Raw genomic sequence first — 23,549 nt, forward strand, 5'->3', positions numbered from 1 at the left:
CTGCTCCGGGCCGGGGCCGAGCGAGGGGGGCGGAACGCTGGTGCGCGGAACGCTCGGCGCAGCTCCTGTTCCCGGCCGGTAGCGCAGGGGGACGGACAGCGGGGGGACGGAGCGCCGCGGGCCGCCGCGCCGCGGGCACGATGTGGAGCCTCCTCCGTGGCTGGGGCGGCGCGGCCGGGGGCTCCCGGTGCCTCGCTGCGCGGCTCCTCGGCGGGCCAGCGAGCGGCCGGGAGGCGGCGGGGGTAGCGCGGCTGGAGGGGAGGCCTCGCAGGTACCGTCGCCTCCCGTAAATCCTTCACCTGGGGGAGGGGGCGCCCGGCGGCGGGGCGGGGGGGGGGCTTTGTCGTGGGGGCCGGGCTGCGGCGGCGCGGCGCCCCAAACCGCGGCCTTTTGAGGGACGGGGTCTGCTCGGCTCGCCGGGGACGCTGCTCCGGCTCGCCGCAGGTGGGGCAGGCCCGCGCCCCGAGAGCAGGTTGCCGCTCTTCGCCTTTGCGTTAAACGGGAGCCTCGTGTTTTAGCGACTTTCTCCCGTGACCGTGGCGCCTGGGTCGGGTGCGGGGCCCACCCGGTGCCGCGCTGCGCCCTGCTCCGGCCGCCCCCCATCCGCCCCCGCCGCCCTGGCTTCAGCTGCCCTGTTGCCGCGTCCCTCGGGCTGCAAACCCGCTCGGGCAGCACGCAGGCCAAGCCCGGGTCCGTCTGTCCTTCTGGGGCTGCCGGCTGTTGACACCAGTGGGCAGAAGTCGTTGGGAAAGTGAAGTCAGGTAGAGGGGAGTGGTTTGGGCTGTGTTTCTCGTGTTGCTTTCCTTGCAGCCCTCCTCATCTCTGAGTGGGGTGAAGGATACGCATGTGTGACCTGAGCCTAATTTTACAGCGTGTGTACCAGCGGAGCGGTGCTGCCTGTTGGCAGAGGTACATGCCCAAAGCAGTGGCTAAAAGTAGTATTTGGAAGTTCGTTTTTATTTTTACTAAAAGTTTTTAACTGCTTTTAATGAAAAGTCAGTTGTGCCTTTATTTTGTTTATTTCAAAGCTCCGTGGTATTTTTGAACAAGCTCCGATACTGTGATACTCTCATGTATAAAGCAGTTTGGTTTCTTTTGTAGCTGTGTTTGCTTTCTAAGGTTAGGCTTCCGAGCAGAAGACGAACCTGATGGTAGGTGAAATATGGTAATGCAAACTGCAATGTACTACTGGCTTTAAATGTTTAAGGCTTGCAGTCTTGCTGTGTTTTTCTGATGCTGTGGGCAAAGATCTCTGAATGGATAAATAGTTTTAAGGAGCATGCAGCCTGAATTAATGAAAAACGTGTTTGAAAAAGATCTGTGGAAAATAGCTCTGTGTAAAACAGCAGGACTCCTACCGTCTTCTCAGTAATGTGGTTCTGAAGCTTTCCTTAAATTTTCCTGTTGCTTTTCAACATCGAAATCTAGGTTTTAATGCTGACAGTTTAAGGCTGGCAATTTATTAAGTGCACAGTGACTGAAGTAATAATGTGGTGCCTGCTGATACTAGCAGAATTTTCTTTTTTAGCCAAAATGTGTGTGAGGAGGTGGCAAGTACTTAAAAATTCTTTCAGATCTGTTGAAGTGTTTTATCTTGTACCAAAATAAATACTTAATTGTAAAGGTTTTTTTTTTTTCTTTAGTAACTTGAAGGTGGTTTTTAAGCAAAAAAAAGTAGTTGTGAATTTAAAGATTTAAACATTTCATTTTAGAATGTTAAAGAGAACATTTCTTTGAATTTTATGATAGTTTTTCTAGAGAATGCACTTGTGTCTGTGTTGAAGCAATATCTTAAGCGGCTCCCTACTGTCCCTGGCTTCACATCCTTGCCTGCACCATGCCAGTTTTAACTTCTTTGCAGTGATGTGGTAAACTAGGTAGAGGAGCTGTTCCAGATGGAAAAATAACCAAAAATAACTTTTTTGTTTCTTACTGGGTTATCTTGCAGGAGGATCCATTTCCTCATAAGGCTGCACAAATGCTTGACTGCTATATTGCAGGACACAGGGTAGGGGAATGTAGTCCAAAGTAGTGCCACAAGTGTAAACCAATGTGAAGCTAAATGTGTGCGTACAATCTTTTTTCAGGTGGCTAGCAGTGATCTCTTTGCCTCATTTTAGGAGTTACAGTGAGTTTTCTGTAGTTCTAATAAATTTAAGTATCAGATACCAGTAGATTCAAACTCTCAGTCTGCTACCTAATGCAGGGATACTTTAAAAGTTTTAAGAAACCATAAATAATCAAGAGTGTCCTAGCCCATCTCAGAAATCAAAAGGTACATGTTTGGCATGTACTTAACATACTCGGTTTGCACTCAGTTAGGCCTAGACAGTTGTAACTGATGTGTGGTGTGGTTTGTTGTTTTTTTTTTTTTTTTTGTAGGCTTACAAAACTCAGCATTGGACCCTATTTGTAACTTCTGATTTTTTATGTGTCTGTTTGTTTTGTTTTGTTTTTTAAACTTTGTTTATCATGTAGCAAAGTACAGAAACCCTTCAGCACAAGCAGTGTGCTTTCTACTGAGAAAGATGAATCTACCGCTTCCAAAGACAGCAGCACTGGAGTGGCATCAAAGCGTCAGGAGGGTACAGCAGAAACACCAAAGCAGAAGTTGTTAGACCTTATTGGTAATATGAAAGTAGAAGTGAGCTACAGGAAAAAACTCCAACAGTTAAAAACACGTGAGATCAAAAAGCAAGCCACAAACAAGCTGGAAGGCCTGGACAGTGGGGATAGTATGCTTCAGAAAACTACAGAAGGCACCCAGCGGTAAAGTATAGCAAACTTTTCTTCGCCTGTTATCTCCACCACCCCCTCCCCCCCCAAATTGTTTTTTTTATTATCTAGGACAAAATAAAGTATCAAATAGCATTTCCAAGTATGGAAAAGAGTCTTGTAAGGGAATGTAGTGTAGAGGTAGATTGCGGTAAGTCACAGGGGATAATCTGGATAAAAGATGTTGTGTGCTTTCTATAATATGTTACCTTTTTCTGCACTGAGACTCTTGAAAGGTAGCACTAGCAGCTGCCTGTGGGAAGTTATTTTAGTAAGAGGGGGAAACTATTGTTCAGATGAAATACAAGAAGGCTGAGGAAAAAGGAAAAAAATAGCCAAACCGCAAATTGAGAATGGCATCATGATTGTTGAGGCTTATGGATGTCTCCCCACCATGTCATGTTTATAATCTTGCAGGTCTGTGCTGCCTGTTGTCTTTGGCCGCTTGAGTACAACAGCTTCTCAGTGTAATTTAGCAGCTGATAATTAGTGGAACATAGGGCAAACCTAGCCTTCCCTCTGTCCACCTGCAACCCCCATTTGGGATAATGTGTAACTAACTTCTGAGTTAAGACAAAATGACAGTACAGAAATGACAATTTAAATATAGTAAGGCTTTTTTCATATTTCCATGTCTGCTGTGTTTCTTACAGAGGCAAGCCTTTAAATCCAGAACTGGTGGAGGCCGCTTCTGCAGTCGCATCTTCCCTACCACTCAACAAGAAACAGACAGAATCAGAACTACTCGCACAGCTAAGACGACACGAAGAAACCACAGATAAACAGAAAAAGGGGGGAACTATTAACATACGGTCTGTATATTGAATGTTATTCTAGTAATGTTCAGAATTCCAATTTTGCAATGTCATCTTGAAGGTGACTGTGTTCTGTGTTGGAAAGATGGCCCTAAAAGATACATTTGAACAGGTTATACTTGGAATTAATGAATAATGGGAACATCATTGGTCTGGTTATACCAAACTCCCTACATTTTGCCATCCTCGTTCTAAAATGGTTTTGCAGAAATGGAATTGTTTTCCTGCCCAGGATCATTACTTTCTTGGACAGGCTAGCAAAATAACAGGGTTTTTTTTTGTTTGGGTGTTTTTTGTTTTGGGTTGTTTTTTTTTTTTTTTTTCCTCCAAGCTTCTGAAATTCTCACACAATGGATGGATTTGTAAATGTTTCAGACATTCTGTCTGGACTGGTGAATTTTCATGACAGCTCTGCAGAACTGAACTAGAGCAGCTCTATTTATAGCCCCACCCTTCCTTTCAAAACTTTCCAGTCAACCCAAGAAACTCATCTCTTGGCTTAACTCCGTTTCCAGTGTGGCTTTCAAACAGATGAGAAACATTTGTTTGGAAACTGAAACAGTTGTGCATACTGCTCTTTTGGATGATGGCTAAAGACAGATTTTTTTGTTCTTTTTTTTTTTTCAGCTAGTATTCCGATAACTACTCAGAAAATAAGGTGTTAAATCCAGGTGAAATGCTGAACTAAACACAAAATTGGATCTTCAAAAAATAGGAATGTGAAACCTTTTATTTATGGCTGTTTGCAATGTGAACTGCAACCTGCTTATCATCTTAGTTTTAATTTATTCTGTGAAAATGAATTTGTCCTAAACCAGGATTTAAGTTTGACCCGTGAATTATTATTTGTAGGTTGCTCTAGGGATCAGTAAAGGATCTGCTTTGGGTGTTCATCAGTGAACTGCAGAGTAGCCAACAAACTAATGGTGTTTGTGGCTGATGTCTGCCCTTTATGTGAGTGAAAACTAAGGAAGAATGTGACGAATGCAAATAGATCGAGTTAGATGGTTACAAATAGATTGGGAAGCACAATGCTCAGTGAATAACTTTGTTAAACAAAATGTGTATTCTTCAGAGGTTGTGAAGGGAAAAGGGAGAAATTGTGCGTGTTTCCCTTTTAGCCTGTATTCACGATTCTCTCTACCAAGAGTGCTAACGGTGCTTGTAGAGAGCAGAATGAAATTCTCTCCAAATGTGTGAAGTCTGTGCTATTTGAGGAGGAAGTATAGTTTTAGGTAGTACATACAAGCATCTCCAAAGGCTTTGTGTGTGTGCTCTGTTTTCATAATGTCCTCTCAACCTGAATATAGGAGATCTCAAGAACTTGACAGAATCTTCTCTCTCCATAGGCTTTTGGAGCCAAAATGAATAGCTTTAAAGGTTAGAGGTCTGGCTGTTTTATGTGAAATCGATGTGTCTCTGGGGTTTTTTTTGTGTGCAGTGTTACCAAAAACTTGAGACACTTATTAATGTAAGGAGAATAACTAAGGAGTATTTTATATAAAGAATATGTTCACTATTAATTACCAGTGAGGTTGTTCAGTCTCTGTCACTGGGGTTTTTAGAAGAGCAGAACACACAAATGTCTTAATAATGGCATGGGCTCTGGGTGGCCAACTTAAATGTAATTGGAACCAACTTCAGTTCCTGGTAAGATGTTGGAGGACCATCCTGATACTGACTGAGCTAATACGTGCAGTGGCTAACCTCATATGAGCCTGCATCTATTCTTTAAGTTATATGTACTCTTCTCTAAATGTGGTTGGTCTGCCTACTGGCAACAAGGCCTCGCTGTTCTCACCACCCATTGCACTTTCCCTGAAGCACTTTTACCCAGCTGTGGCTGCTGTGGAAGAAGGAAGGCACCGAAGGAAGTTGTAGTCTAAGCAAAAAGGCTTTTTTCTGTTGAAAGAGTTTAAATTCTTCAGAAATTTAAAAGCTGAAGTCCCTGCAGCTGTATACTCTCTCTGTGTAGTTGGTTGATTGGTTAAGATGTGTTATTACAATATTTTATAACATGCTTGTGGATGAATCACTATGGTTAGAAAAATGCGTTTTCCTCAACCAAAAGCAGCCTTTTTGGTTGGCTAGGAATGTCTTAGCTGGCTTGCTCTGATTTGAGTTGGCAAGTTCTACTCCCTGAGGCAGCTTTGAACTAGCTTGCTTCTACCTGGGACTACATGTTAACATTTTTTGTTGTATGCTGAAAAGAATCATAGAATCATGGAAGGGACCTATAAAGGTCATCTAGTCCAACCCCCCTGCAATAAGCAGGGACATCTTCAACTAGATGAGGTTGCTCAGAGCCCCGTCCAACCTGACCTGGAATGTTTCCAGGGATGGGGCATCTATCACCTCTCTGGGCAACCTGTTCCAATGTTTCAGCACCCTCATCGTAAAATTTTGTCCTTATATCTAGTCTGAATCTACCTGCTTTTAGTTTAAAACTGTTACCCCTTGTCCTGTTGTAACAGGCCCTGCTAAAAAGCCTGTCCCCATCTTTCTTATAAGCCCCCTTTAAGTATTGAAAGGCTGCAGTAAGGTCTCCCCGGAGCCTTCTCTTCTTCAGGCTGAACAACCCCAATTCTCTCAGCGTTTCCTCACAGGAGAGGTGTTCCATCCCTCTGACCATTTTCATGGCCCTCCTCTGGACCCGCTCCAACAGGTCCATGTCTTTCCTGTGCTGAGCTGGATGCAGTACTCCAGGTGGGGTCTCAACCAGAGTGGAATAGAAGGGCAGAATTACTTCTCTCGACCTGCTGGCCACACTTTGTTTTTTGCAGCCCAGGATGTGGTTGGCTTTCTGAGCTATGAGTGGACACTGCTGGCTCATGTCCAGTTTTTCATCCACCAGTACCCGCAAGTCCTTCTCGGCAGGGCTGCTCTCAATCCATTTATCCCCCAGCCTGTATTGGTACTGGGGATTGCCCTGACGTAGGTGCAGGCCCTCGTACTTGGCCTTGTTGAACCTCATGAGGTTCACGTGGTCCCACTTCTTGAGCTTGTCCAGGTCCCTCTGGATGGCATCCTGTCCCTCAGGCGTGTCAACAGCACTGCTCAGCTTGGTGTCATCTGCAAACTTGCTGAGGGTGCACTCGGTCCCACTGTCTCTGTCATTGAAGAAGATACTAAAGAATAAAAGTTCTGTTTTCTTCCATAATAGTTAGGTAACAGTTTGAAACTCTATCAATGGATGAGTTTTCTAGAAAGACCAGCAACTCCTGATGATTTTCATGACTGAAAACTTAGTTAGTAGTAACCTTTCACAGTTAGACTCTGAGATTAATTTGGTACTTTCGGCTTTCTGGTCAGTGTTAAAACTGTTGATTTTAAAAAGTCCAGCAGAAGGCACTAAAATGCTTTTAATATATTAGAAAGCAATTACTTTTATTCATGCATGATTATTTTGTGTTGATTTTTACTTGACAACAAGGGAATATGGGCAGTTTAACTTTCTATTTTTTTCCATAAAGGTTTTGCCTTCAATATACTGATACATTTTAAAAACCCAATATATAGTCTTCTGTTATTTAAAACTATTTACAAATGAGATACCTTCACAAGCAGTAGAGCCATGTAGTGCACAACTGCAAAAAATTGGGGTACTGCTACTGAGATTTATGAGGGTATGAAATAAATTGTATGCTGTCTGGATCTTTTGGTTCATACTAATTTTTTTTTTTTCCAGGATTGTGGCATGGCCTCCAGAGGTCACTGTTGTATGCAGTCGGCTCATGGTCTTGTTTTGTAGGCAGCGTGAGGACAGCGTGTTCACTAGGAGGGGAAAATATTAATGATACAGGAATTTATTTTTCTCAGTGTGGGATGAAGTTTCACTCAGTGGAAATTACAACAGCACTATACCAAAATAGAATCAGCTGCACTACAAGTTGAAATTTCAGCTCCTGTTTTGGGTGAAGAAGTAGTAAAGTAATTCAGAGTTTAGGCTAAAGTATATCTAGAGCTCCTTGGGTCTCGGTTTTTAGTGTTATAATTATTGATTGGTGATCAGGAAGGAGGGAGGATCTGTGCTTGTTACAAAAGCTCTTCCCATCTCTCGAAGGCAGAAGTATCTAGGAGCTTATTTTTTTAACCTCCTGTTGTGACATGAGTCATATCATGTAATATCAGACCACTGTAGGTACACTGAGGTTGGAGTATGAATTCGTAATCTGATGTTTTTCATTACAAAAGACATTAAAAACATCTTTGTAGTTTTATTTTCAATTAATACAGGGGCACTTTTAATGATGGAGTGATAAATGTTGCTGGCAGAAATGTTCATATACCAATGATGGGGTGACATTAGGACTTTCCAGTGAGAATATGATACCATTGACTGCATGTTCTGATAGCTTGGTAGCATAGTCTGTCCAGACCTACTGTGCAAAACCACAAATAACTCAAGGTTGGCTGTGAGAAGAGCTGCTCTAAGGAAGCCTGATGCCCCTGTAGCACAGGAACACCCCAGCCTTGTAGGTTGGAGCCAAGCCAAGCAGTTGGGCTGGGCCGTGTGTGACTGACCTTAGGAATTATGTCCCTTTGGCCCTCAGAAGTGTGTCAAGCCTCTGGCCCAACACCAGCTCACTAATGCCAGTAGGCACTTCATAGAGTAATTTCTAGGGTGAGATATGCAACTAATCTGAGATTCATTTTAATCTTCAAGAAGAAACAAATGATTTAAAACTTGTTTTCAGACGCCTTTCTTTCAGAGTAGGTACTTGAAGTGCTACGCTATTCTTGTTCTGCCATTCGAAACCACATCTAAGACCAAAGAGAAAATCCTACTGTGTTGCTGTGGCAATTAGCTTTTACAATTTTCCGCGAGTATTTCTTTCTTGTTAATAAAATCTCTTTTGACTTAACCTACCAAAACCATAGTTTGAACTTCATTCAGATTTTCATAAAATGGATAAGCATTCAGATTTTCATAAAGTGGTTATGCCGTGTTTTTGGCTTGGCCTATTTTTGGTTTTTGAGACCACATTTTTCTCTTAAAGCTTGAGCGCTGCAGTTTTGGATGACTGCGCATTACTGGAAGCGGTTGGGAGGAGAGGATAGCTGTGAGGAAGAATTATCAGCTTGGTCTTTACCAACCAACAGACTTACCAGTTAAGGGGACTAATTGGTGGAGGTAGAACGGTGGTGTGTTTTGCCCTTTGCATTCAGAATGAGCTGCAAACCACGCTGGAAGAGATCAGGGTATTTGTTCTTCATGTATGATTTTGACTACAGAATTGTGAAGGAAGATGTGGTCTGTTAATGCTGTAGTATGATTACGCAACACAACAGATTGCAGTGGATCAGGAAGAGTGACCTACTTATTAGGGTGGCATGATTGACCCATGTCAGCTGATGTGTGAAGGCAGGCTTCCTTTTGGTCTGCAGCAGCACAGCTCTGTCCCTGGGCAGTGCTGGTTCCTGTCCAAAAAACTGGCGATTTTTATCTCCCTATTTCAGTGTATTCCTTGTATCCAGAGAAACTCCGCGTTTACTTAAGCAAAGCACACCTGGCACACTCTCTGAATATTGATATGCAGATATCTGAAATTTTTCTTTTAGTTGGAAACTAAATAATTTCAAAGAAAGCATTCATTATAGATTTAGTAGGCTAAAATAACACTTTTCATTTGATCTATATAGAATGTATCAACTGAGGTGGTTTAAAAAGTAAGACTTGAATGTTTGATGACTTAAAAATGGGTGTATTTTGTGAGGAATGTATAATTCTGTCTTATAAAGGCTTATGCAAACAATTGAGAGCAGAGTTTCTGGTTAATACCTGTGACAAACTTCCTTGCTTTGTCCATTTGTTGAATTTTTACATTCACATTTTTAATTTCAGCCACGTTATTTCAGAAATGGCAGTTAAAAGACAGTCCCCAGCTCAGAGAGGTGTGAGGATATCCAGTCGCATTTCCTTGGAGTTGGATGAGGATGGGCAAAGAATCAAGCCTGGAATATTGTCACCTCAGTCTTTTGACTCCAGAAGGTATTTTTGTGGTGTTCCCTTCAATAGGAAGAGTGTGCAAAAGATTACTGATGGATCATATTTTGGATTTAGTTGTAAATATTCATCTTACCATGATACTTCAGAGCTTAAAGAAATTACTTAAGTATTTTTCAAAAAAATGTGCTGTTAGCGTTAAAATAAACTTCTGTGAGAACACATTAGTTAATGTTAACCAGCTAATGAAATAATGTGCATTTTTTAATATTGAATTTTATATAATTAAAAATCCTTGGTGTTGAAATGTAATTGTTTCTTTTAACTAGTTTAAATTATTCTCACTTATGCATAATACAATCTTATATCACTTTTCTTAACTCTTTGGGAAACGGAGTGTTTGAAGGCTTACTTTCATCTCATGGAAAACTTTGATAAATGTTCTATGTTTAGAAAAGTTTAATCCATTCTGTTGGGGTTTTAAAGAGTTTTTAAAGTTTTTTTTTTTTTTTTTACCACATTGTTGTAACTGATAAGTCATTCTGTAATTGATTTCTCTATTGTCTGTGACATTATAATTTGTATGAAATGGACTTTATGATTTACATGATGATTTCAGGATACTCCTTAAATCTGTCTTGCTTCTGGTTATGTGGCCAGTCTATTTCTTAATGAACTAAGAAGTACTCTTCTTTCTCCCCCCCCCACCCCTTGTAAGCTGTGCTTTCTTGCCTGCAGCCTTTTGATTTTCCCATGGCAGCTCATCATCACATTCTTTCTCAGTATATTCTTTCTCTAGCAGTTCTGTTTTTAGTAAGATTAACTTCTCTAATCATTAATTTAATTTGCAAATTAATCCCCTTCTCTTGGGGCTAGGGGCTGGAAGTTGAGGGAGTCATTTCTATTACACAGATAATGCTGAAGGCAGAATTTGGATAACTAAGGAAAAAAAAAGCTTAAATTTATGGGTGAGTAGATGTACAATGCTCTGCCATCTTTGGCACTAACACATCTATTTCAGTGTATCATAGAGTTGTGACTTCTCATAAGGAACAAATTGTAACATATACATTAAGCCATGTAGATAGTGCAAAAACTTTAAAGAAGTGGCTGTAGCCAGTCATTAGAAGAACTTAGCCTGCTTGCTGAAATGTTTCTGAGTAACTTCCTTGTTCTTGAACTATGAAGCTGTTAAGGTGTGTTAGGGAAGTATCTCTTTGGCCTCTTCAGTGTTACAAGGCCAACAAGCAGTGTTTTCTTTTCCTGATGCAAAGCTTGTAGAAAGTGTGAGAGGGGCTTCTTGTAATGGAACTTGAGGGGAAGAAGTGGAACAAGGTTCTAGACCAAGCCCTCCTGACTTACATATTTCTGTCCTGGGATTTTCATAGCTGCTGGTTTAAGGAGCAAGGGAACTGACTTCATTGTCAGTTGCTGAATAGCTCTATAGATATTTTTAATCTAGGGATAATTATCAGACAGAGTTGGTAGTCACATGAAAGTAATTTTGTTATTAGGCTATGCTTCTTGACTGATTATGAGAAATATTTTATTTAAGTTGTTGGATTAAAAGTTTTTCAAAGTTTGAAAGAATAGAAATGGTATGATCTAGAAGTGTAAACTGAAAACCTGAGCTATTATGTGCTTGTACAGTGTATATTATTTTATATCTTTGCTAAACTTTTCATTTATTAACATACTGCAAACTAAAGTGAATTTCACTTATGTTTGAGAACATTTATTAAATTTATGATATCTGAGAAGCTGTCCCACTCTCTTTGTGTGATGGAACTGTACTTGGTATGTAACTTCAGGAACAGTACCTTAAACTAGTTTTTAAAATCCCTGTAATGAGCAGAGTGTCTCCAGTTTCAGTTTTCTCCTGCATCCCTGAAAATCTAATGGGTATACTTATCTATTGATAATATGAAAAGAATGGATTAGGAAGAGTAAGTTTAAATAGAGGTAGTAGATTTCAATGAAATGAGTGATGTTGCTTTATAGTAACTTGAACTAGGCATTTTAAAATAAATGTTCTTCCAAGTCATGCTTGTATCTTCAGCCAGTGTTATTGGGAGTTACAGACAGATAGGAAAATATAATCCTAAATCAACATTCTTTTAAGGTTCTGTAATTAGATTGCTCTGTGCTGAAATAGATCCAGGGTAGTTACATCAGTAAAATGTAATATGACAAGAGCAGGTTTGCAGAAATAGTTGTGACCATCAGAAATCTGCAGTAAACCCAGAGAGGTGAAATTTTAAGGTCAGGAAGGGCAAGCATTGCCAGGGTAACAGTGAATATGTAATAACATAAAGTAGGAACTATGAGAATTTCAGTGGAAAACTGGAAGATTGTACGATTAAAAGAATCATTTGTTCTAAATTTAAGTGTGTTCTACAGTAAAGGCATTGTTTTTTCTTTGTTTCCACTTACAAGAAAATTTATTTTAATTACTTATGGAACTCTTTCATTTTTTAAAATTTTTTTTTAGTATAGGCCTATGCTAAAGATAAATATGATTAAAAATAAATGGTCAGAGTGAAATATTTTATATTCAGAAGAGAGAGCATCAGGGTGATGCTATTTAAAATATATCATACAGATATACTTTGAGTGTTTGCCATATGGCAAAGAAGGTGGCTATGTAATCTTCCAAAAAGGCTATTTATGTCATAAAGCAGGACTTGTTTGATTTAGCTGTTGCCTCCTCTCTTCCTGAATTGTGCAATAGGTTTTTACAGGGAAAAAACTCAAATCACCAGGTTCGCTTTTTAGTTGCAACTTTAAAATTGCTTGAGTACTGTGGTTTGATTCTGTTTAGCTTTTTTTACTGAAATATTTAGGAATCTGAACAATTACTGCAAATATAATGTTTGATTTATGCTCATTCTTTCACACAGAAATGTTTTGGGAAGCTGTGTTACAGACAAATAATAAAGTCATAAACACTTTCTCTGGTTAAAAGCCTGAGGATTTAGTGAGAGTCACTATCTCATTTTTTTTGTCCAGAGATCTGTTGGTTATTTTGTGCTTTTAAATTTGTTATCTGGCAATGTTGTGAAGTGTTGTGAAATACTAAATATCGTTTTTCTTTTTTGTTTATAGAAGTCTCAAAGTAGGAAGGAGGCTTAATATATTCACTAAGGCTTCTACAGAAACAGAAAATGCACTGAAAACAGGTTAGTGGAAACTGAATAATGAAAAACCCAGTGAAGCCAAGTAATGAATTTTTAGAATATCAAGAGATTCAGTGTTGTGAAGGAGACTGACCTGTTAACTTCCTGCTTTCAGACCTATAAAAAAATGAATACTTCAATGTAACTCTGATTTGTAGTAAGCAAAACTTCCATGCAGAGTAATAGATTAATGTTTTCTGTACTAATCATGACATTCTGTTACTGGACTTGAAGGGTAAAACTGGCTTTTTGTCACTAAGGCCAGTCTTTCATCTGTGAGTGTAAAACCAGCATGGAGAATGGGTATGTTGGCTCCAGTAGCTTATTTGGTCAAGTTGCAAACTTGCTGCATTCATTTTACGGCAAAGAAACACGAGGCTGTGATCCCAGATCCCAGCTCTACAGGTGGCTAAGCATAAGCGGGTAGAAAAAAACCAAGACCACACAATCGATTGCTTTGTGGCCTTCTCTGCGTATACAACACTAAAAGTTGTATATGTAGCTTGAAAGATCCTGTATGTGGCTGACAAATGGCACCTTGCTTTACCTACTGTAAAGCTTGTCATATATGTTTTGAATCATAGAATGGTTTGGGTTGGAAGGGACTTGTAAAGGTCATCTAGTCCAACCCCCCTGCAATAAGCAGGGACATCTTCAACTAGATGAGGTTGCTCAGAGCCCCGTCCAACCTGACCTGGAATGTTTCCAGGGATGGGGCATCTATCACCTCTCTGGGCAACCTGTTCCAATGTTTCAGCACCCTCATCGTAAAATTTTGTCCTTATATCTAGTCTGAATCTACCTGCTTTTAGTTTAAAACTGTTACCCCTTGTCCTGTTGTAACAGGCCCTGCTAAAAAGCCTGTCCCCATCTTTCTTATAAGCCCCCTTTAAGTATTGAAAGGCTGCAGTAAGGTCTCCCCGGAGCCTTCTCTTCTTCAGGCTGAACAACCCCAATTCTCTCAGCGTTTCCTCACAGGAGAGGTGTTCCATCCCTCTGACCATTTTCATGGCCCTCCTCTGGACCCGCTCCAACAGGTCCATGTCTTTCCTGTGCTGAGCTGGATGCAGTACTCCAGGTGGGGTCTCAACCAGAGTGGAATAGAAGGGCAGAATTACTTCTCTCGACCTGCTGGCCACACTTTGTTTTTTGCAGCCCAGGATGTGGTTGGCTTTCTGAGCTATGAGTGGACACTGCTGGCTCATGTCCAGTTTTTCATCCACCAGTACCCGCAAGTCCTTCTCGGCAGGGCTGCTCTCAATCCATTTATCCCCCAGCCTGTATTGGTACTGGGGATTGCCCTGACGTAGGTGCAGGCCCTCGTACTTGGCCTTGTTGAACCTCATGAGGTTCACGTGGTCCCACTTCTTGAGCTTGTCCAGGTCCCTCTGGATGGCATCCTGTCCCTCAGGCGTGTCAACAGCACTGCTCAGCTTGGTGTCATCTGCAAACTTGCTGAGGGGTGCGTTCAGTCCCACTATGTTGTTGGTGAAGATACTAAACAGTACTGGTCCCAGTACAGACCCATGAGGGACACCACTTGTCACTGATGTCTGCCTGGACATTCAGCTGTTGACGACTGTTCTCTGGATGTGACCATCCAACCGATTCCTTATCCACCAAATATACATGCCAAAGCTCATGTAAGATAAAATCAAAAAACAATGACAAAACAGGTGTTACCCACCTTCATATTCACTGAATAGCGCAGCTCTGCAGGAGCAACCTTAATGCCACATAAGAGGGATAGCTTTCATGCATGAAGACTTAGCTTTACTACAGACTGGGTTTTGGCTAAGAGTGTGAATATGGGTAAGTCATATAAAGAACTCCCTCACTTTTCTGGCTGAACAATAGAACTGTGTGTTGTCAGCACTGATCTTTAATATGCTGATGTCCCTAAGATACTCTGAGGCCCTTTGGAAAAAAGACTTTATTTCAGTGTAGTGACTTAGAACTATATATAAAGCCAGCAGCTGCAGAAGAAATAGTATTCCTCTCTTAGAAAATGATACATACTTGTTTCTGTTTCAAGAGTAGGACTGTTAGCTTTTGCCAGATTCTAGCTGAGTAGTTTTCTCCTCTTTTTACACTTGAAACGGCAGGGAAAAATTAATTTGTTTACTTAATTTCTTTAGTAAAATGTCAGATAGTGCTATTTGCATATTTTCAAGCAGCTGTGAGCTTTCTGAATGCAACCACCTCTGTGGTGGACTATGAAAGTTGCTTATTAGAATGGAATTCAATTTGCTGTTTTTTAAGACTGCCAATTTCCTTAATCGGTCCGTTTTACATATAAAAACATAATGAATGATGCAGCGTTTGTTTTTAGCTATCTTGACAAATGTGATGTTTGAGTAACTGGCATTTGAGCTGAATAAAATTTACTCAGGTAAAATGGTGAGATTTTAACCTTTCTTTTGTGCATAGGCACAATGCAGAAGCAATGGCACATAGTAGTCACCCTAGATAAAAAGTTGAGATACGCTTTTTTTAGCACAAAACTGGAATGCGCACAAATTGTGTAAGAAAGCAGGTGGACTTTATTGGATTTGTAATTACATATTAAGAAGTAAGCTTCTTTCACCTTTTATGTGGTGTTTCCTTGTTTGATTCCAGGTAACCTTCAGGAAATCTACAATATATTCTAAGACAGGAAGCTTATTACTTGGCTTACTGACTAAACCTGATGACAAAAAAAATTTTGCATTAATCTCAGGAAATACCAGTGTGATACTTGATACCTTGATTAATTTGCTTTCACTTTCTTGGCTCATTAGTGGAGATAATGAGTTAAAATATTGTTTATACATGACAGAAAAACAAGTTCTGTGTTACGTATTGAATATTTATTTTGAAAACCTGAATGTTAACCGGAAAGTAAATTGACACCCTGAAAAAATTATTCATAACTGTTAACATAAAATATCAGTATTATTTTCTGTTTCATTTTCTGATAATGTTTATCACCTCTATTGCAAGCTTGAAAAAATGAGTTTCTGCTCTCTTCTAGAAGATTTATTAGTAGCGCGTTATTAGAAGGTATTTTTTAAGCTGTGAACAATAATTTCATTCTGATATGGTTTCCCATGTTGTCTTTTATCTGTATTGTATTCCTGCCTCCAGCCCTCAAATCAAAGTAGGCAGCTAGGGAATATAGTACTGGAAATTTCCCTGCTAAGTAAGAGGTAATTTGAAAAAGTATCTTCTGATTTAACACAAAAAATGAAAACACTTTTCAGTATGTAAATATACTGTTTGCCCTTTCATTTTGTTTTTTCTTGAAGAAGGGGGGAGATTTCTTTTTTTTTTTTTTTTTAAATCCAGTTGAGTTGTAAGCCACTGAACCAAAGATGAAGTTATATCTTAGTTTCAAACACTTAAGCTTACGAGTAGTAAAATAATAGCTGATTGGCCATGATCCACTTCAAATGGACTGTAACATTTGAATTCACATCAAGATCTCTGTTCTAAGGAGCTTCGGGTGAATTGATAACGGGTTGGGGGGGGGGGGGGGGCGGGGGGAGACAAGGAAACAAAGGGGAATGCGACTTGGGCCAGCTCATGAGACAGCAGCCCAAGGCACTCCCAGCGGTTCCTCCCTGTCCTGTGGTAACAGCTTGTTCCCTTCAGTCTGGGCTCATGACCAGTTCTCCTGGGTGGAGGGGCAGGAACTCCTTAAGAGTAACTCCGCTGCCATATGAGTACACTTTGATTTAAAAAAAAAAAAAAAAAAAAAATTATATGCATCAGGAAGGCAAAGACAAGACAAAAACTGGGACACTTAAGAGTGTTGGGGAAGGAACTGCCATCATTTGTAGATTGAGTTGTCTCCCTGAAGGAGAGTATAGTTGTGAAGTACCTGAAAATTCCTGTAGTAAGCAAGATTCCTTTAGCAGAGTGCACCAGTTGAGTTCAGAGTTTGTCATATGTACTATCTCTGAAAGACAAAAAGGAGATGATGATTGTGGAAAAATTAAATTCCTGCTCTGTGTGAAAGGCTTAAAAATAAATTGTCCCCTAGGAGTTCAGAATACATTTACACCAGACATTTGAGAATTTAATGGACTTTCATTTCAACAGAGAATTCTCATTTGAGAAAGGTGATGCTGGCATCTAAGGTAGAAAAATTTGTGCAGCTGAAAGTATTAGTCTCTGTAAAGGTTAAAGGACTTTGTTTTAGCTAGTGAGAAGTCTTTGGTATGCTGACAGATCTTTACAAAATTTCTTTTTTAGTATCTTCACCAACAATTTGGGATCTGGAATTTGCGAAGGAGATTGCAGCAGTAACTGCACAGCCTCCCCGAAATGGTTTTGAGGAGATGATCCAGTGGACAAAAGAAGGAATACTGTGGGAGTTCCCAATTGACAATGAAGCTGGTAAGTGCACTGTTAACTTTTATTTTCTGTCTGCATTTATCTTTTTTGAGAATTAGAGCGTGTTACGACTTTTGACTGTTTTAACATAGTGTTTCAGCTACAAGTCATGCATTTGATAGTAAACAAATACAACTTTCCAACTGTCCCAAATCAGCGATGCTTCAGATGAACTCATTCTGGCACTCTTCAGGTGAAGTTCTGCAGGTGGTTTGGCTGATCTGAGGACTGGCTACTGCCAAAAAGCAGAGAACTCCCTCCCTCCTTCCCTCCCTCCCTCCCTCAGCCCTGATGCTTTCAACACCAAAAGGCCATTCAAGTCTATTACATAATACCTTTTACTATGCAACTTCTTTAAAGAAGCTTCTAGCAGAGGATGGGGAATCTTAAAACTGCTGTGTGTGTTTTATAATGACGATTCTGTTCTTCGGTGTGGCTCTCAGACCAAGGATCCTAATCAGCTATCTGCCAGTTCCATATCTGCGCCGGCTGAGTGTTAAACAGTTGTTTGCTCCCTTTGTGCTATCTGTTTCATAAGAATAAACAGTCCCAATATTCACTCACTCTGAGCATCTGTCTTTAACTACACATCTTTGTGCATGGTATTTACTTTTATTACCATTTAAAAAAAAAAAAAAACCAACCCCCAAAAAAACTCTGAAGTTAAGCCAGCAGAGAGAGAGCGAATGTTAAGGAAGGGAAGAACAATTACACAAAGCAAGTGTACACTTTAGGAAAGGGGACTTCATAACATCAGGGGGAGCTTGGCTGTGGGTTGTTTTTTTGTTTTTTTTTTTAAAAAAAATACTTTAAAGACATCAAACAGAACTACTTTAGAATGATTCAGTCACTGAAAGCAAAACAGGTTAGTATCTGAAGCTGGGAGTCTTTGAAAATCTGTCCTATACTGAGTTGCAAATTGCATAATGTGGTTCATTGTTTCTTAATGTTTATTCTCATCCTGTTTTGGCAGTTTCTTCACAGAATTTAATCACTGCTCCCAGAATTGATCTGTTCCATCATGTAGAAATCCGAGTATGCTCTAGTCATGTTTTTGCAAGCTTAAAACCACTGCGGCCAATGGTTTTTCTGTTGTTGTAATGTGGCTGGAACCCTGCTGTCTGGGACCGTAAGTGGACCAGGCGTCTTTGGCGGCCAATGGTTTTTCTGTTGCAGCAATGTGGCCGGAACCGTGCTGTCTGGGATGGGGTGGCAAGTGGACAAAGAGTCTTTACATGTACTTAAACAAGAATCTTTATTGATTTGTCCACAAAGACTAGTCATGTGGAAAATTCCAGTGGAGCGTTCCAAAATCTATCACCTTTCAGGTTGAAATATCAAGTCAGTAAATTCCATCCTATCAAACTGCCAGCAACAGGCTGTTAATCAGATCATGTATGTCAAAGCACAGTTAAAAGCTTGAGAAACTTGCTCCAATTATATCAACATACTGTAGTTTTAGTGGCTCTGCAACAGAAAGATGCCCCTTCCTACTCTTAATTTTGTAACAGTCATCTCCCTCAATAGGAGGACATTACCTCGGCTTGTTCTATATCAAGAAATGTGTCATTTTTCTTTATGCCACAAGCATGTGGCTTTAAAAACATAAGTGTAATTAAATTTTCCATTGAGGACGCGCATATACTCAACTTTTAGCATTATGAAAGCCTTTAAAGTTTTAAATGAAATATAAAAAAGAAAGAAGACCGCTTATAACTGTTTTTCTTAGCTCCAGAGCATCTCCAGTGTTCTCATTAGAGTGCTTTACCAAGGCACTGTGCTGTGCTTTGAGGCATCAGGGCAAGGTCATGGTTTTTAACACTTCTCTGGCCTTGATGCAAATGTACTGGCTTGCTGCAGTGGCCAGTAGCCGTCTCCCACCCCCTACCCCACTGCCCTGTCATCTGCTCCTGCTTGCATGTCCTTTCCCTTGTCTGATGCAGTTGAAGTCACTGTTAGGCAGAAAACTACGGGTTTTTTTTCTTTTCCCTCCATCTCTCTGACTTCTGATTAATTTTTACCAGGTTAGCAAACTGTTAATTAGTATAGCTTGCACAATATTGCTCACTCCTCCTCCTTGCCCGCTTGCTTCTAGTAGCTCTAGTTCTGCTCCATGACTTGTCATGGCAAAAAGTTGGGAAAAACATCAATTTCTGCCCCTTTTCTTAAAATTATTTTTGTGCATTTATGCCTTGATGACTCAAATCCTGAGGATTGCAGTCGTTAAAAAGGGCAGAGAAGATTATCGGTGCTACTGTGCTTTAGCACCTCGTTCTGAGGAGCAAATGCTTCTGGTGGAAGCACCAGAGATTGTTACAGCAGAAGTGGTAGGCTTAATGGAGGTCTCGGAAAATTAATGCCTTAATTGCCCCTTATGGCTTCTGTAGGCAAAAGTTCACCAAGTCCTGTTCTGGCTGTTTTGCTGAGATGCAGAGAAGTATTGGATTAGTTTGCTAAGAGAAGTGGCAAACGGTACACAACCATTTTAGGGGGGCTTTGCTTTACTAATTCTGGGTCTATTTTAGGGACCTACTGTAAGAGCATGATTTATTTCCTTCTGAAAATTCTAGAATCATAGAATGGTTTGTATTGGAAGGGACCTTTAAAGATCATTTAGTCCAAACCCCCTGCCATGGGCAGGGACACCTTTCACTAGATCAGAATACTCGGTGATCTTTATAGCATGTCAGCAACACTCCCTATAAGGATGGACACCTGCATTTGAGATGTCATCTTTAAGGCAAGGTTGGTCTTGTCTTGGAAAGGTTAGTGTTTTAGCTAGAGAAATTCTCCAGACTTTCTGTTTTGTAGTACGAAGGGGATTAGAAATAGAGTATTGAGAGTGGGTGACTTCTTGCTTTGAAGTTGATAAAGAAAATCCTCTACTTTAGATTCCCACCATGCATGTTCTTTCAAATTAGGCTTCTAGGACAGTGCAAGAGAGGCTGAGGGACAGGCTTGTCCCATGCAGCTGGAGTTATGACTTGCTGGGGGTGGGGGGAGTCATGCGAGCATCTCTCATCTAATCAGTACCCACCAGAGGTCACAGCCTCTGCTGCTTTGGGCAATTGTGGTCTCTTTTTGTGATGTACACTTTAATTTTCTGAGGACTGAATTATGTGGTCTAACTGAAATGTTTGGACTTAACACTTCATCCCCAAACCATATATACCACGTCTTTGACAAATGGCAGATGAAAATACATGATGTGATATTTCCTTCTGACCTGCATTTTTGTGAAACTATAAATGGTTTAATTTCTTTTGGGTTAGAGGTGAAAATTGGTGAAATTATTAATTAGACATAACCTCTCTGGATACCTTGTATCTAGCTGCAAAAGAAGAGCATCCAGAAGGCCAAATTTTACTGTCAGCATTATTCAGGTTCTTACAGTAGTGGTTTCGTTGGTTTAGTTCTCTTGGATTTTTGTGACCAGCAAAAGTATGGAAATCTGGAAAGGATGTTAGCCTGTGAAAGCAACCAGAAGCATCCAGGTACAGTGAGGTTCCACCTTCCCTTGGTGGGGGAAAGTCAGTGTGGGTGGCATGGTAAAAGGATCATATCTGTGCTTCTGTAAGTGGACACAGGTTTCCAAACACAGCAGAAATATACCTCCTGAAGCTGGCATGACCTGTTTTTTTTCCTTTTAACATAAAGGAAAAAGAAGAGATCTTCTGAAGAAGGAAATGTGCTTTCTTTTTCAAGGACAAGGGAGATCAATGTGGCATGTAGCTGGTATTGATATACTCACGTATTTCTGGGAAAAATCTGTGGGGAAAAATAGAGGTATTTCCCAGCTCCTTCAGATACTGCAGTACCTAAAGTTTAAAACAGGAAAGAAATAATGCAAACTTAATGAATACAAGCTGAGAGACTTCTCCATCCCAGAGATGTGCATCATTTCTTCTGAAACTGTAGAAGCTCTAACACAAGAGGAAGTCTAGGACTGATGTGGCTTAATTACCTCAATTTCAGTGCTCTTGGTTTAATGATGTCAAATAATACACCATATCCTAGCTAGTACAGAAAAACAAATACACTTATGTCTGTGGTGAAGACTTCCCATTTTTGTCGTCTGGAAATGTTTATATGCAATATTTTTCTCTAATAACAGATTTTTACTTAAAGGTGCAAATGTAATTTACAAATCTATAGCAAACTGGGATCAAATAAAAATTTTCAAGTATCCCTACTGAACAAAAATCTTTCAGTTGCAAGTCCCAGTTTGGCTTGGGTTTTTGTCTCAGAATTGGGAATTGCAAAAGCAGCCTTTTTTCTGTATGTAAGAATTTGTGTTCTGAGTCTTTTGTGTACTCTAGCATCCTAGTATGAGCAACAGCAAAGGAAATCCACAGGACAGAGAAAAAAAATTTACCGTAGGATCTGAGCTGTGCTTGATTAGAGACAATAATCCCTTGTCCCGTGTTCCTGTGAATACTTTAGAATGCATCATCTTTTGCGCTGGTTATGACTTAAAAATAGCAGCTGGTGAGATGCACCACATTTTTACATCAGCATACACTCAAAGATTCAGAAAGTGTTAGAAGAACAATTTTTTGTGCCTGTGTGATAGCAATAAGATGTTAAGACCATGACTTGCAATGAACATGCAAGTGTGTATTAGCTGTTCAGTATTAGGTACTTCATGAGGTTGCCTCATTTGTTCAAGACTAGCTTGTATTCTTTAATCCTCTGCAGAATTTAGGCAATCAGTGTTTTCTTAAAGAATTTATTAAGAAAGTGTCCCCAATCTAAAAGGTGGTACCCATGATGAATCACAATTTTCACGTATTGAACAAAGAGGTTTTTAGCAAGAAGACTGATTTTTTTTTTTTTTTTTTTTAATTATTTCCCCTGCTCTGGCCCTGGCATCAGCTTTCAGTGAGATTACCAGTCAGAAAGTTGACTTAAATATTAGATATTTGTATTAATGAGAGCACAAAATTGAAGTAATATGGTAGACAGGAGTATGATATATGCTGACAGTTTTTGTGTGGAGAGAGAAATTAATATCTTAAAATTCTGCAGTTTCTTCCACTTCTGTGTGGTTGGCTCAACTGTGCAAAAGAATTAAAAGGCTCAGAACCATTAATTTTATTAATTTAAGATTATTTGCAAAGTATATTCTTTTTTACTTGTTAACTTTGCTGTTATATTATGATAATAACTGTCATTTTTTTTGTCCATTCTGTTAGGGATGGAGGATGATGCTGAATTTCATGAACATATCTTTCTGGAGAAACACCTTGAAGACTTTCCCAAGCAAGGACCTATTCGCCACTTCATGGAACTAGTCATCTGTGGGCTTTCGAAAAACCCATACCTCAGTGTTAAACAGAAGATTGAACATATTGAGTGGTTTCAAAAGTATTTTGAGGAAAAGAAGGAATTTCTTCAAGAGATTTGAGACTTGGGAAAGTGCTTAACCTTGAAATGAAGAATCATTATGTCCAAATTGATGATTTCTTCTAATGGAAATACTGTCAGAACATAGTAATCATGTGACCTGAGAGTTATATTTTAAATAATAAATTTAAAGGTCCTACTTTTATGTGTGTATGTCCATGTATATGTAGATATTCTTTGACAACAGAAGAAGGAACTGAAAAGTACAGCTTTTGTAGAATGTGCACTTAAAATTTAGTTTATCAAAATTGTGGTCTTTTAAATTTGAAACTAATCTTCTGACCATACAAAATATTAGGTCTAATTCCACTTCTACACCTTTCACACTTGGTGTGTATCTTGACAGCTTTGATCATCATTCCCATTCTGGAAACCTTGCAATGCTTTCATTTTTAAAAACTCCTGATACAGCTCTAATTTTGAAAAGCTGTTACTGAGATAGTAACAGTTAATTTTGCTAATTCATTAAATACACTGGTATTTGGATGGTATTAATCCTTCCTATCCTCCTTTCACTAATTATCTTTATTGGTTCATTTTAAAATTTTCGGTAACGACTAAGTCATTTGAATTGAATGCTTGTTAGTCATCTGCTCAATGAAAGGCTATTGTATTCCTGAGATGTGTGCACAGCGTAATACTAGTGAGTTATACAAAATAATGCAAGAAGTCTCTTCTAGCATCCATACATCCATTCTGAAGCTTTTGACCAACTTCCCGTCAGTATTTGTTGTTTAAAAATGGCTCTGGTTGTCAAGTAATCCATAAAGTTCTATTTCATTAGAGCAAGCAGTTTTATGATTACTACAATGTTTGGAGCTGAGGCCTTATCTGCTGCATCTGCAGGGCTAGAAAGAGGAGTTGGCACTGCTGGCAAGGAGAGTTGTTAACTACAGATTGCTGTCGCATGAGCCACTGCTGTTTTCTGTCTAGTCCTCTGATGCTGGTGAAGTAACTTCGTATTTCCTAGATGAACCTTTATTCTAATTAAATATGTATGGTCCTTCGTATCTATTAAGCAATTGCAATATATTTTACTTCAGTTATCTTTTG

General features: G+C 39.8%; 1 protein-coding gene across 2 annotated transcripts; it reads left to right on the forward strand.

Moving 5' to 3' along the window:
- The first annotated feature begins 140 nt into the window (after positions 1 to 140).
- MRPS31 (mitochondrial ribosomal protein S31) lies at positions 141 to 22,639 on the forward strand. 2 transcript variants are annotated; one of them, XM_075717797.1, is made up of 8 exons: positions 141 to 286; positions 859 to 948; positions 2,479 to 2,769; positions 3,429 to 3,587; positions 9,436 to 9,582; positions 12,643 to 12,716; positions 16,950 to 17,093; positions 22,286 to 22,639. In XM_075717797.1, the coding sequence occupies exons 1-8, from the start codon at positions 141 to 143 to the stop codon at positions 22,495 to 22,497; spliced, it is 1,263 nt and encodes a 420-aa protein (XP_075573912.1). In that variant the 3' UTR covers positions 22,498 to 22,639. The 2 variants fall into 2 exon arrangements, with proteins under 2 accessions (XP_075573912.1, XP_075573920.1); XM_075717805.1 differs by lacking the exon at positions 141 to 286 and having other exon boundaries at positions 737 to 909.
- The last annotated feature ends 910 nt before the right edge of the window (positions 22,640 to 23,549 follow it).

Source organism: Pelecanus crispus, chromosome 1 (genome assembly GCF_030463565.1).
Source record: "Pelecanus crispus isolate bPelCri1 chromosome 1, bPelCri1.pri, whole genome shotgun sequence".
In the NCBI taxonomy this organism is placed as follows: Eukaryota; Metazoa; Chordata; class Aves; order Pelecaniformes; family Pelecanidae; genus Pelecanus; species Pelecanus crispus.